We start from the raw sequence: 15,116 nt of genomic DNA on the forward strand, positions 1-15,116 counted from the left end.
TAACAGAAGACTTTTGTTCTTGTAATCCGGCTCACACAAATTATATAAAAATTTGGATTTAGATTTATTGGCCAATATAGCCTATTGGTTAGGCCTACCTGCTTTTAAATATAAAGAATTATTGGTCAAAATGTTTATATCGGTGCAAGTTATTGCTATTTGTGGGACAACTGCCTTAGCACCTATAGCAATTCAAAAAAGAGCTTCACAGCCCACTGCCTTTTTTATTTTTCAACTTTATGAAAATGGTGCTTGCACATGTGGCATTATGGGATAGCTAAGGGTCCATATGGCTACTTCACAATCTCAGTGTTGTTCGACACTCGAGTATTCTAACATCTGAAATTATTAAAATACTGATTTGTGCATATCCTACTATATCTAGCTATATAAAGACTAGACCTAGCTATATAAACTATAAAAAGAAAGAAAGGACGCGCGAGCAAAAAAGCTTTAAACTAGTAGCCAGTACAACTGGTTGCATAGCAACCTCAGAAAATCAACGTGAGCAGGCGGAATTACGGGGTCAGTTCTAGATTCCAGTGTAACGCAAATGGTCACATTAAACAATATAATAAACATAATATATAAATCTTCATAAAATCTTACATTGGGACTCCCAGTTTGGGAATTTGGGGGAATATTTTTTTAACTTGTACTGTAAATGAGCATTTCATAAGGCTTTCAAGATTTAACTACATTTGCATTACATATAGCCTAGGCAATATCAACTGCCGTTTCGTGACTATATGAAAGATGAGAGGGAATTTATTTTGCACACACACGCAGAGGGAGAGAGAGAGCGCGTGAGATGCTGTAACACCTTTAAAGCGATGACATCATGACAATTGTGAGACACTGATCACAGGACTTCATCTTTCAGCAATAATCACGTCGTAAAGAGCAGAAAGCACGAACACAAGCAAACATGAATAATGAATGGCATCGAAATCAAGCTAAATCGCCTGGCAAAACTGCACGCCTCCCCATACGCGTGAATGCGGCCACTGCGTCTGTCTGCTGCGGGAAAACTGTCGCATAATTTCTAGTGGATCAGACATTAAGTACAATATGTCACGGACGATATTCCCCGCACGCGCCAGAACTATTCCTCACTCGAGACGCACACGCTGTGCTGACTGACTGGCATTATAATGCACTGCACCTATGATGATAATGATTCAGTGAGATGCACTATTAAGGATCAAGGAACGCAAATTGTGTCGATGGTATCGAGCGTGGGAAGGAGGGATGTCGTTCCTGAGGGAGCCTGTAAAAACCCGATGGCCGTCTCGCCAAGTGGTCTGAGAGAGTTGAGCAGTCAGGGAGGGAGAATGAATCCTCAGATGCACCGAGACTCACCTCAGTAATGCACTTTCGCACATACGAATGAATGGCACATGTTTTACCTGAGCATGATGTTCATTCACAGAAAAGCACATGCTTCGAGTGATCCACTCTGTCTGCACGGGTTATACCAGGTGAACGCGGGACGCTTACCTCCACACTTGTCCCATCTGAAGGATGTGTATGAGCGTCTGCCAGACCCACACCGAGACGCGACAGCATCTGGCCCTGCCGTACACCCCTGCGCTCGTGCCAGACGTGGCCCTTCGGCTGCTGCTGAGACCCTCCACGGAGCCCAAGCCGCCCCCCGTGTAATCCTGCACGAACCACCTGAAGCTCAGGATCTGGACCAGCACCGACGGCACCAGCACGAAGAACAGTGTGAGTCCACACCAGAGGTAGTCCTGCTTGACGTAGTAGTCGAGCGCGAGCCATAAGTCAGTACCCACGTCCCAGAAGAAGACGAGCAGCGCGAGAACGATCCACAGGCAGTCCAACCACAGGCGCTCCTCCTCGTGAGGTGGCCGCCTGACGTCTCTCCCCTTGCCCAAGAGGTAATGCAGACAGGCGCTCCGGCAGCCCCAGTAGCACGACGAGGTGTTGCAGCAGTGGCAGATGTGGAAGGAGCTGTTCTGCCGCGGGTCGTCCTCACAGCTTCCCGCCGTATCATCCAGGTTGTGCAGCTGGGCGAAACCGGTGACGACCCCCCGACCGTCGGATTTCGCTGCCATCTTGCTCTCCAAAGCGCACACCTCCGGTTTCCGAGGCTCTTGACGTCACTTCCCCGACACCTGTTTCTCCAGAGTACCCCAAATGAGGTAGCCATGGAGTTGTGGGGTGACGGTGACGCCAGAGAGGCAGAGCATCCTCCTCCTGCGACGCTCAGGACAGTGAAGTCAGCGCTGAACTCGTCCTCGAACCTGCACAGGTCAGAGACGAACTCCTGGAATCGGGATCTTGTCACCTGCACATTGTGCTCGCAGCATCCCCGCACAGGGAGCGAGCGAGCGAGGGACTGTTCCCTGAGACACCCGACGCCACTGACTGGATGTCTGGACTGGAGAAAGAGAGAGAGATGCTTACTCATCGAGGATGCCACCTAGTGCTCGACTCAACAGTCCAGGACTGGGTTTGCTGAATGATGTAATGAAGTAGCCTATGAGCTCACTCTTTCAAGAAGAGATCCACGATCTTATGGAAAACTCATCATCAGGTGGAAAAACACAATCACATAGGCTTTGCTGGCTGCCATTCACATCCTCCTCCTCGGTGCATCATGACTTCCGAGATGATCAAGATCCAATGTAGCCTAATGAAATAAATATTGATATACATTTTTTACAGTAAAGGGGGGCTATATGCATAATAAAACATAGGCTACAATTAAATACAATAAGATAAGATAAGACATGATAAGAAAAGATGATAAGATAAAATAAGATTATATTTATTATTGGAATAAATGACATTTTAAGTCTTCTCGAATTTAAATTTTTTAAAAATCATCAAGGGGTATGGGTCATTGTGTGACTTCAGCATTCACAAGTATATTTAATTTGGACTGATATGACATAAGCAAATGATAATGTTATAAAACAGCAGTGAGTTGTATGAAAGCAATTGATGCATGTCCAAAAGCATTTGCAATTTGTTGGAAGGAATGAGAAACTGCTATGATGTGCACAAATGACAAAATGTTCAGGAGGTTGAACTAACTGTTGAAACGCACCAAAGCGACTGAGAAAAACTGAAGTTGTCTTATTGACTAATGTCAACACTGCTGAAAAAAAGCAAGAAGAGTTCAACATTTTAAATTTTTGATCAAATCACAACCATCCAACCATCTAATTACAGTTTTTCTCAGTCGCTTTGGTGCATTTCTCAAATCACCACACATAGATTACCTGCAAAAGCCATGTAACATACTCAGAATATAGTTCATCTCTTACAGTAAAAGTAAGTTTTTATGCCAATGAACATATCAGTGCCATCAGAAAAGTCCTTGTGTCATTGTCCACAAACAAGATGGATTCACAGTTACATTTTTACTAGTGATCTGACAAAAAAAAAAAAAAAAAATGAATGTCATGCTTATAGAAAAACATTCTAATGTCAAAACAAAACATTAGAAACGGCAAACAAGACCCTTTAGGCAGAACTGAAACTGTGACTTTTCTCCACGTTGGTCTCACTAATCTATTCCCAAACAGCTGAAAACCACATAGCCTACTATTTGTTTGACTCCTAACTTCAGCCTTTCATTCTTTAAAAACCCATGGCATCAGCAGCCCGTCTGAACGCTGAGATCGGCTATTTCTCAATGCCTTGTTTCAGGTTTCTTCCAAGTGTCAAACTCAAGTGAGATGGAGCAAACGATAGGGAAATAAAACTTTGCCAAAGCATTTCTGTTATCCTAAACCACACCACATTGCGCTTGAGCTCTGATTACAAAACAAAGCATGGTTTGTCTGCCAGCTAAGAAGTGCCCAATACTGTTGCCCGATGCCACCACAACGTCTCACCCTCCCACAAGCCTTTGTAAATCCTCAACACCTGTGGAAGCAGCAGGGAAGATTACCAGGATTAAGACAGTGTCACTGTGTTACATTAATAAGATGATCTCACACTATGGCTGCCAACAGGCTCGCACTGGCATTACAGTAATCATCATTTTTTATGATCAAGTGAATGACATTCCTGTGCCAACTCATTGGTTTAAGTCTGCAATGGTCATTTGATGTGAATACTTAAGAAAGTAAGTAGATGCTGCCTCATCTAGCATGCACAAATGATTCCTGTACCCAAGGAAATCATTCATGAATGCAGTGACTTTGAGTTTGCACAGTGCTGCAGGTCTGGTGTGAAGTTCTTAAATTAGCTAGAGCTCAGCGTCAGTGACTCCTCTGGGTTTCAGAGCTGATGGAACTTCACAGGAATGTTTGATGATGGCATAAGCTGCATAGCTCAGCCACTAATGTAAAAAGGCACTATCAAAGTGGCCTGAAGAAGAGAGAAATCGTCTCTTTTGGACTGTCATTCTGTCTTTATGGTCTTTGGTGACACACAATGATAACAGACAATTATTTCAGATCACATGGCAAATGACAAAAGCAGTTCTTTGTTTTTAAAGCTTTCTGTTTTCATGCAGTGTAAGGATTGAGATGCTACATCTTGCAATGTTACGATGCAGTTTAACAATATTAGGACCAGTAATCAGGATAATCGTATAGTTTGCCATACAAACAGATAATCATTCCATATCATATGCCCTAAGCAGGCCTTCACTGTTATATTTAAAATATTACAACCTTTTGTGCTTGATATAACATGATATGAAAATGTATGCTTATGTGTGCCTGCAGCTCCACAACGCTCGAGTTACAATTGCAAAAATATCAGCTCTTAGTCAGGGGAGTTTTTTTTCACACACACAAACAGCATGCATTTTTAATGAGAGCAAATGGAGCTGCATATTTTTGGGGGGAGTGTAGGGTTCATGGCACACATGTAACGCAAGCTAAATAATGCAGTGACTGTAATCGCTCACAGTGCTCAAGACACTCTCATCTTCCTCCTCAACAGGAGGCCACTCTGCTCCCAGCAGGATTCTGCTATGACTACAGCAGGAGCTGTTGTATAGATTCATACAGGTGCACTTGCGCACACACACACACTGACACACACACTTCACTGAAAAAATCTCTAAGTCAACAGTAAATGCTGCAAATCTGTCAAAGATGCTTGAAATAATATAATGCAGTAAATGCAGTAAATAAATAATGGAGCCAAGATATATAATAGAATTTTCAATCCGTCCATTCTCCAAACCACTTATCCTGTAGAGTTGTGCAGAAACATTTTTTATTTTATTTTATTTATTTATTTTATTTTAGAATAACCTGTGCCGCGTTCTCATCCTAGGGCGTCATATAGTGACACTTTTGAAATTTCGTCTAAATCCGACACACGGCACCATTAGGGTTAGACCACTAGGAGGCGCCTTCTGGCCCATATCTGCATCTCATATTGAGGCTAAAGGGTGCCATGTGCAACGAAATGTCATATATGACGCCTTGGGATGAGAACGGGCTGGAATAACCCCATTAAACCTTTGTGAAATTATAGTACAGTACAATTTTTTATAATACAGTTCCAAGATATCACAGAGAGAAAAACAGTCCGTTGCATAAAGATTATGAGAAACTGATTTATTATGATATTATTTCACGAGTTTACACTTACATACAATTAAAGACAATAAAGTATAATGCGTATTTGGCGTGCTCTCCTGGGGGAGAGTTCCGAGCTCGGAATTCGGACCGAACCCAGAGTACTCCCCCTGTATGTAAAGTGGAGAAGTGGTTAGAAGAGTGGAGAAGGGGTGGTGGTGGAGGGATGCTAGTAAAATTGTCAGAGAAATGAGGTGGGACTGCTGAGTCTATACATGTTTTAATCATGATTGCTGAGTGCTCTCCACCCGTGTTAATTATCTGAATGTGCTTCTCCCGATTTTTGTTAATAAAACATAATTTTAGACCTAGTTTTTTTAAAAATTTTTATTTAGTAGACGTAATACACTGGTGAACATATAATAATTTCACACCACAAAATGAATTTTCACTCCACAATATATATATATATATATACACTGTTATATATATACTCCACAATATATATATATATATATATATATATATATATATATATATATATATACTGTTTGTTCAATACCACAAATGTTCCTAATGCTCCCAAAACTTGTTCCTAATCTCTTCTATTGTGTATAACATTGTTTAACTTGTCATGGTGTTCGTTTGTGATCGTGTCTTTCTGGTGAAGTCAATTCTAATAAACCTGAAGAGAACACAAAATTAAATTTATATAATTATTTTGTAATTTATAGACCTACTTGCAAATTGTTATATATATATATATATATATATATATATATATATATATATATATATATATATATATATATATATATATATATATATTAATAATCCCTCAATTGCTTTTATTGTTTAGCGAGAATAGGATTATTCAGCTCTCATATCTTTTTTTTTTTTACATATTCTCATTCTCCCTCGTGGTCACCCCAACCAGTAGGTGGCGATATTGCTTCAAATTTTCTTGCGGTCTGTTGTTGTCAGATCCAACAAAGGAGTGGACGACAAGGAAGTGTTGGTGAGAGGAATGTTGTTGTTATCGCTGTCATCTAATCTAAGTACATGTTTATAATGCACATTTTGTTCTTGACAAGATAACGTTACATTGCATTTACAGTTTTCTGTCGAGTGCCTTTGAACAATTTTAGGACGAGCGACCCAGCTGCAAATCCCTTGACGTTTGTTGTCACATTTTCAGTGTGATGACCATAGAATGATGACACAGCGAGCCGAGAGAAATGTGTACAGATACATTGTAGATGTTACAATAACTGTTTCTAAAGAAATATATATGTTTTATTTATGCTCCTTTAAGTTAAATAGACGAATGTGTTATTTTTCTTACTGCTGTCTCTTTGCTTGTCTTGTTTTGGAGCCTGCAGTAACGTTAGATAAAAAATCCACCTCTACAAGACATAAAAAACAAAACTCTTAATCAACAGTGCAGACACATCTTAGCTAAATAAAAAAAAGAATGGTATATACATAGAACTAACTAAATATATGCTAATTAATCACACAACACAAAATAATAATAATAATAATAATAATAATAATCTTAGACGTAATGAATGTATTGCAAATGCATTACAGTATTCATCACTGTTACATGCCCCATTTGACTCTCCCAGGTTTCTTGTCCCTCTCAAAATATCATGGAGTTTGCTGAGCTGATCAAAACCCCTCGTGCGGATGGGGTGGTCCTCCACCGACCCTTCATGCCCACTGTGGAGGGAACTCTGTGTCTGACGGGACATCACCTCATTTTGTCCTCTCGCCAGGATAACACTGAGGAGCTCTGGCTGCTTCATACCAACATTGACTCTATTGAGAAAAGGTATCACTGACATAGCAAAAGGTTATCTGAAAGGGATAGTTCACCCAAAAATTTAAATTCTGTCATCATGTATTCACCCTCATGTCATCATGTATTCACCCTCATGTTGTTCCAAATGATTTTCTTTCTTCCGTTGCACACAAAAGAAGATCTTTTGAATGTTGATACTTGATAACCAGCATTCTTCAAAAATATCTTCTTTTTAGTTCAATAGAAAACAGAAACTCATGTAATATTATTTAACAATATTACTGTTTTTACTCTATTTTTGATCAAATAAATGCAGCCACAGTGAGCATAAGAGACTAAAAACGTTTAAAAGTCTTACTGACCTAATGTGTGTAGGTTTGTTGGATCCTTGGGAACTATTATTGTAAAGTGTAAAGACCTGCGGGTGATTCAGCTGGACATACCTGGCATGGAGGAGTGTCTTAATATTGCCAGCTCAATTGAGGTAAGACTTCATTTGTACTCACTCATAAAGTCAAAGTCGAATTTATTGTCATTTTTAGCACATTGCATGGCAATAAAAAAATAAATAAAAAAAAACGAAACAGTTCATTCAGGGAACAACGGTAACACATTCATGAAGACTAAGAAAAGACAACATTAATGTAAGCAGTAGATATGAATACAGAATAGTAATAATGGATACAAATAACCTGAGGAACTACTAATTTCTACTCATCAGTTTATGCTGTTAGTGTTCAGGTTATGATGGTTCATCTTTCAGGCTCTGTCCACACTGGACTCTGTGTCCCTGATGTATCCCTTCTTCTACCGTCCTCTGTTTGAGGTCATTGAGGATGGATGGCAGTTGTTCATACCAGAGGAGGCTTTCAAAGATCTGGAGTCTATGGTATTGTTTTATCCCTGGAAGCCTTGACACTTAGGTCATCAGAAAAAAAAAAATGTGATACATTTTCTCAGTGTATCATTGTTCGTTTTTGATTGTTCTTTATGGGAAGCTATGGAACAGATACTCATAATTACATGTTCTGAGATCCAATTTTAAAATAAATACAGCTAGTATTTCATACACTACCCTTAAAAGTTGACCCATAGTAGGGTCGGTAAGTTTTTTGAAAGAAGACTCTTAATGCTGCTTTATCAAGTCATCTTTATTTATATATGAAATACAATACAGAGCAGAAAGCAAAAATTTAGCACAAAAGAAGCAACACAATGATAACAGGAAAATGATTCTATGATGCAAACAGCTCATTTCGGCTCTACAGCAGCTCTAAAAGAAAATAGTTGTTCATCTCTAGTCAGTTCAGTGTTGATTCAGATCCATTTTAAAGATTATTAATTATTAAATTAGTTAATTTTTATCTATAGAGAAAAACATTGATGTCGTCGTCCAGCTCAGTTCAGTTTGCATCAAATAGTGTCAGTTCAGTCAAATCAATAATATTGTTGAATATTCCCCTTTTTTCAGTCACTAACAAGCGTTTGTCCAACCAGTTGTCACATTTTCAAAACTCTTAACACAATTAGCACAGCATCTGTCTTTTGTGGCTATAGCATTCACACATTTCACTGCACCTCTTACTGCACCTGCATCTCTCACTGCACCTCTCACTGCATCTCTCACTGCATCTTTCCCTGCATCTCTCACTTCTCCTGCACCTCTCACTGCACCTCTCACTGCATCTTTCAATTCTCCTGCACCTCAGGAGCAGTGAGAGGTTCAGGAGTAGTGAGAGGTGCAGTGACAGGAGCAGAAAGAGATGGAGTGAGAGGTGCAGTGAGGGATGCAATGAGAGATGCAGTGAGAGGTTCAGGAGTAGTGAGAGGTACAGTGAGAGGTGGAGAGAAAGGTGCAGTGAGAGGTGCAATGAGAAATGCAGTAGCTGTGAGAGGTTCAGTGAGAGGTACAGTGAGAGATGCAGTGAGAGGTGCAATGAGAAATGCAGTAGCTGTGAGAGGTACAGTGAGAGATGCAGTGAGAGATGCAGTGAGAGATGCAATGAGAAATGCAGTAGCTGTGAGAGGTTCAGTGAGAGGTACAGTGAGAGATGCAGTGAGAGATGCAGTGAGAGGTGAAGTGAGAGATGCAGTGAGAGGTGCATCCACCTCTCACTGCTACTGCACTTCTCACTCCAGTGAGAGGTTTAGGAGTAGTGAGAGGTGCAGTAAGAGGTGAAAAAAAAACTGAAACATAAAAGTTTAGAAAAGTATCTGAAGTATGGGTAAGCGCATGTTAGCGATTAAAAAAACTGTAAAGGATATATCACCCAAAAAGGAAAATTCTGTCATCATTTACTCACCCTCAAGTTATTCCAGACCTGTATGAGTTTCTTCTGCTGAAGAAGATATTTTAAAGAATGTTGATAACCAGACAGTTGACGGCATACATTGACTTCCTTGAGATTTTTTCCATACTTTTTTTTCCATAATATGGAAGTCAATGGCTATTACAATTTAAATGATCTGTTTTAAAAGGTTGTTAAATGTAATATTCATATGATGGCGAAGCTGAATTTTCAGCATCATTACTCCAATCTTCACTGTGTCACATGATCCTTCTGTTTAATAGTTTAGTGGAAACTTTGAAATTGTTTTAAGGATTCTTTTATGAATAGAATGTTCAAAATAACTTCTATTTGAAATAGAAATCATTGTAACATTATAAAAGTGTGTCACTTTTGATCAGTTAAATGTATTCTTGCTGAGTAAAAGTATTAATTTCTCATCTCATTGACTTTAAACTTTTGAAGGGTACTGTAGTGTATGTCAGTTTATTCTAAACCCCTATAAGTTTACAATCAGAATGTTAGAATTATGTTTTCTGTTTTTGATTTATAAAGGAACTGTATAAATTGTAAAGGTGACCCTGAGCTCTGTGGTCCTCTCTCAGACAGATGAATGGAGACTGAGTGAGGTCAATAAAGACTTCAGCGTGTGCCCCTCATACCCGTCCCTACTGACCGTGCCCAAAGACATCGATGATGAAAGTCTCTGCAAAGCTGCTTCCTTCCGCCACGGTGGCCGCTTCCCTATGCTCAGTTACTACCACAAGAAAAACGGCATGGTTAGAAATGCACTTTGAAAATGTTTTTTTCAAATTTTTTATCTATTTAATTCAGACTCTTATCTTGCTGTCCACAGGTTATGATGCGATCAGCGCAGCCACTAACAGGAACCAATGGGCGCCGCTGCAAAGAAGACGAGAAACTGATCAATGCCACGCTTTGCGCAGGGAAGCGTGGTTACATCATCGACACACGGACTATAGCGGTAGCGCAGCAGGCTAAAGCCCGCGGAGGAGGATTTGAACAGGAAGCCAACTACCCGCAATGGAGGAGGATTCATAAAGCCATTGAGAGGTGTTTATCCAATTATTCCCGCAGAGCCATCCTAACTCCATAGTAGAGAATAGAGATGCATAACTTTAATATTCTGGCTGATAATCATTTTCATGTTATGACCAATATTAAAATGTAATACTATTATAACCAAATAAATGTAAAAAAAAAAAAAAAAGTAATAGTTTATTAAGTTAGAAGTAAATTTAGACCACAACATTATAATGTACAGTATGAAAAATGTATATTGATTTTGAGATTTTCCACAATACCCCCTGTGGTAAAAATCAAGTTTTTAATGTTGTTTATTTGTCAATGTGGTGTTTTTAATATGCTTTAAGACAAACCATATGTAAATTTATCTTTAAAATTTCTCAAAACTACCCATTTCCTACATCACAAACCATGTAACCAATCCCGTCAACTAGAGATTTGCGTATAACAATAACTTGGTTGGACTGCACTGGCTCTTAATAACTAAAACAACAAACAAAATACTCCAAGTAAACTAGTGCTGAACTTTACAAAATGTACCGAAAATGTAGTGTACTTATTAATTAAATTAAATAAATATGAAGATCAATATTATATACTTATATATTAATTATACTTGTGTCATTCAGGTTAGTTCATAGTGCATTAACTAATGTAATGTTTACAGATACAACTTCAAATTTAAAAAAAAGAATTGTTGAAATTGACAGTCTAAAAATGAACAATACTTCCAAATTCATAAGTTTTACAGCTATTTTGTAAATGTATGTACATGGGCAAATCGTTCACAATAAGGTCTATTTTTCTTGTTTTAAATTGACGTTGTAAATTAAGTATAATCTAAAACATAACTCAATCTTCTCTCTCATTTCATCGCAGTTTTAACTTTGATGACAAACTTTGGCAAATCCAGTGACCATTTCATAAGCACTCAGTTTGGTTTCCCGGTACTGATAAAGTTACACAGTCAGCCAGTCAGATTAGACTTTACCCAAGTACTTCTCAATTATGTGATCAATCAGACAGTCAATGAACAAACTTTGGACCATCATAGACTGTACATTGATCAGGGGACTTGTTAGTTAAAATCTTTTAGGCATATGCCTGAAGCTGCAGCTAAAATGCCAATTCAGAGCTGAAGCATATCGTTTGCGAGCAGGCAAACACAGATGCACAAATGAGTTCTGTAACTGGGACTATAATCTGACAGCTGTTCTCCCACAGGTCTAATGTTCTGCAGGAGAGTCTGATAAAGCTGGTGGAGGCGTGCAATGATCAGTCTCACAGCATGGACCGCTGGCTCAGTAAACTTGAAGCCTCCAACTGGCAGAGTCATGTCAAGGAAATCCTCACCACGGCCTGCCTGGCTGCACAGTGCATTGACAGGTACATCTGTTGATACGTCTGTCTGCTCCTGTCACAGACCCATTACACCACAGACAGACCGGCTTATGCCATACTGTGCAGCTGTGTTAATTACTGTTTTAGCTCTGTTCTAAGTTAATTACAAAAGCTGTTGCCGCCCTGTTTCACATTTGTTGCAAAGCTTGTTGTGGTGTTAATTACTGCTGTTGTCATGCTGTAATGATCATTATGTTTATACCACCAGTACTGCTGTTTTAAATGCTTTTTTGGCATGCAGTTCATTATCAGGTTTGTAGCACAATGTGTGTGCTAAATAATCTCAAACTGAGTGCAATTTCAAACTGGGAGCAGTGGAAGTGCTTAACATCTCAAAAATCACAGCTAAAATGATTTTCTTTTCTCTCTTAAGTCATTTTCATAATGTATAATATGTGTTATTTGTGGTGTTTTGCAGGGAAGGGGCGTCAGTTCTGGTTCATGGCACGGAGGGCACTGATTCAACACTGCAGGTGACGTCTCTCGCCCAGATCATCCTCGATCCGGCATGCAGAACCATCCGTGGCTTTGAGGCGCTGATCGAGCGAGAGTGGTTACAGGTGAGAGAGGTTACCAGGAAAACTCTTTCATTTAGATGTGCCTGATTTGTTTCAATCTGCTCCCTAGTTCCCCAGGGGTCGGCCATTTCTGAGGCTGTCCCACTGTCAAAATCATTCTAGCTCTCTCCACTGAAATTCCCTGAATGCACTGAAAAAATTGTGGATTACTGGCTATACACTATATTTACACACTAGAAATATTTTCATAGGGCATCAGAGAATGAGCATAAGTGTACATTTATATTCAGTCTTATAAATATATTGTAAGCCAGGTGCCAGGTCATCTGAGCATCCCCCTTTACCCCTTTTCCACCAAAAAATAACTGGTTGTGAACTGGTGCTGGTTCAAAGTTGGTTCAACTTGCGAACCCTTCCAGAACCTGTTTGTTTTTCCACTGGCTAGAGCGCCCAGGGAACGACGTTGTTACGTCACTGTGTACGTCGCCATACGTCTTAGCTAGAAACGCTTGCAAGTACAACATTACTTTGGGATTATCTCTAACTTGTGTAGGCCTACCAAGAAGGCTTTAAAAACAATTGAAATATGTAAGTCTTTTTATCTTTTCTTTTGATATGTAATCTTTTCTGATTAGTTACGTACCCCTGTCTTGTGTATTTTTTTTCTTTCCATTTATTTATTCTAGATTGTGACTGTTTTCTTTTTTGCTTATAATGTTTTCAATAACAAAAAAAAATAAAATAGAAACGCTTGCGTTAACTTCAAGCATAACAATTACGAAGGCAGACTCCATCGTGTTTCTGCAAATGTTTCTCCTGGCTTTGCGATGGTCTAAACCCGTCCCAGCCCCCGAGTAAGCATGACGTGGTAAAAGAACGGTTCTACTCCAGCAAAGAGTTGGTGCCGCTTTGGAACCAGTTTTCCTGGCCGAGAACCTGTTCTTTGGCTGTTGAAACACAAAGAACTGGTTCGCGCGTAGGCACCGGCTCTGAACCAGCTCTCAAATTGCTTTGGTGGAAAGGGGTACTTGAGAGAGCAAAAGACTCTCCTGAGAATTAACATTTAAGCTCCCTCTTGCATATGTAACAGCAACATCCGTGACATAACACACAGTGGAGTTCACACCTTACTCTTACAGTCTCATTACATCCCCCTGCTCCCCTTCTTCTCCTCCTCACCCAGAACTCACTAAAACCCAAGCAATATAATGTGTGTAAAAAAAAGTAACTATGTTTGGTCTCATTTTAAGTGTCTCACTGTGCCTGGTAAAATGGTCTCATTCTCCCAACTATGATGAAAGGCTAAAAATAAGTTATAAAGTATGACAAAAAGTGATGTGTCCCTTGAAGGTGTTTCTTCCCCCGGATCCCCCATTCAATCTACCTTCTGTATGTAAAACAAGAACCCAATCAAGCTGTGAACCCATCTAGAGGGAACCGAAAGCTAATTATAATGACAGAAAAGACCATTTGGTAAAGAATATTGAATATATTGGTTTATAAGGTAAAGGAGCAGAAAAGTTCAGGGAGTCTATAGGTTGACTGCCCACACAACCACTGTGTGTAATTCTCGTTGCCAGGTAATAACTTCTCCAAATTCCTTGATTTCTGAATTGTTGTTATGATATGATGTTATGAATTGGATTTTGAATTATTGCTTCTTTACCTGGTCAATAAATTGTAAACATTTGATTTTATTCTGACCGACTCAGATTCGCATACTTCGCGTCAGATTAGCAAAGACTAATATCCGAAATCGCTTCAAGCGTGCTTGGGTGCAGAGACAAATTATTCCCGTCTAAGTAACGGCAAATGCTGTTTGATCAGCTTGGATTCGGGTGTGTCTCGAATACCTCTGTTTTGGTTCTAACTTCCTTTATACGTGTATGTGAGTGATCACGGGTTGGCCAACAAAATACATTTTGGCTGAAGTAAAGCTGATCGACTGACATCTTTTAAAATGTACATGTAAATGTACATGTACACTTACATTCGCGGGCGCATAACTTAAATTACATTCAGGAGGGTTTAACCTTCCCACTCTCTCACACTAACCTTCACACACTCTGTGTGTGTTATCTCTAAACTCTTAAAAACCTTATTACCTTCTGTTTGACTTATTTGAAAATGAGACATTTCAAATGATACTAAACATGTATAATACTCGATCATAATCATTCACATTAAACCATTCTTGTCTGAGTTTTGGTGATAGAATGAGTGGGGGATGAGGGGAAGAATTGTTGGTTAGGTAGGTGATACTTTTGTCTCAAATGGTGAGTTCAAATGACAATTACTAGCAAGGTCCTTTGTCTTCTCGAGGAGTGATTATTCCTCAACCAGTTCGTCCAGTTTTTCCAGTCATATTTTTCTTAATAAAAAATTGTAGTACAAGTATGCATTTCATAATATTACTGTATGTATGCAACGTCTTAATATATAGTGGAATATCAGTGTGTAGAGAATGCACACCTTTGCTACTGCTGAATTCTGATTAACAAGGGAACTAGGGTGTGGAATTTTGTGGGTTTTATTTTAC

General features: G+C 39.3%; 2 protein-coding genes across 4 annotated transcripts in view; one reads left to right on the plus strand and one right to left on the minus strand.

The window, feature by feature from the left end:
• xkr6b (XK related 6b) overlaps positions 1-2,506 on the minus strand; it is a 62,378-nt gene extending 59,872 nt beyond the window's left edge. Inside the window, exon 1 of the mRNA XM_039693377.2 lies at positions 1,501-2,506. Within this exon, the coding sequence (XP_039549311.1) occupies positions 1,501-2,078 (578 nt within the window). The 5' untranslated portion in view covers positions 2,079-2,506. The remainder of the gene's footprint in view (positions 1-1,500) is intronic.
• mtmr9 (myotubularin related protein 9) overlaps positions 1-15,116 on the plus strand; it is a 42,200-nt gene that overhangs the window by 17,827 nt on the left and 9,257 nt on the right. The window contains exons 1-8 of one of the 3 annotated variants that reach the window (XM_039693378.2): positions 6,454-6,534; positions 7,148-7,353; positions 7,699-7,807; positions 8,087-8,212; positions 10,217-10,390; positions 10,468-10,685; positions 11,883-12,044; positions 12,478-12,619. In XM_039693378.2, the coding sequence (XP_039549312.1) occupies positions 7,172-7,353; positions 7,699-7,807; positions 8,087-8,212; positions 10,217-10,390; positions 10,468-10,685; positions 11,883-12,044; positions 12,478-12,619 (1,113 nt within the window). In that variant the 5' untranslated portion in view covers positions 6,454-6,534; positions 7,148-7,171. Of the gene's footprint in view, positions 1-6,453; positions 6,575-7,147; positions 7,354-7,698; positions 7,808-8,086; positions 8,213-10,216; positions 10,391-10,467; positions 10,686-11,882; positions 12,045-12,477; positions 12,620-15,116 lie in introns of those variants that run through there. The other 2 variants (XM_039693379.2, XM_089118548.1) reach the window with 2 other exon arrangements.

The sequence above is a fragment of the Pimephales promelas genome, chromosome 13 (assembly GCF_988280905.1).
Source record: "Pimephales promelas chromosome 13, fPimPro1.hap1.1, whole genome shotgun sequence".
NCBI lineage: Eukaryota > Metazoa > Chordata > Actinopteri > Cypriniformes > Leuciscidae > Pimephales > Pimephales promelas.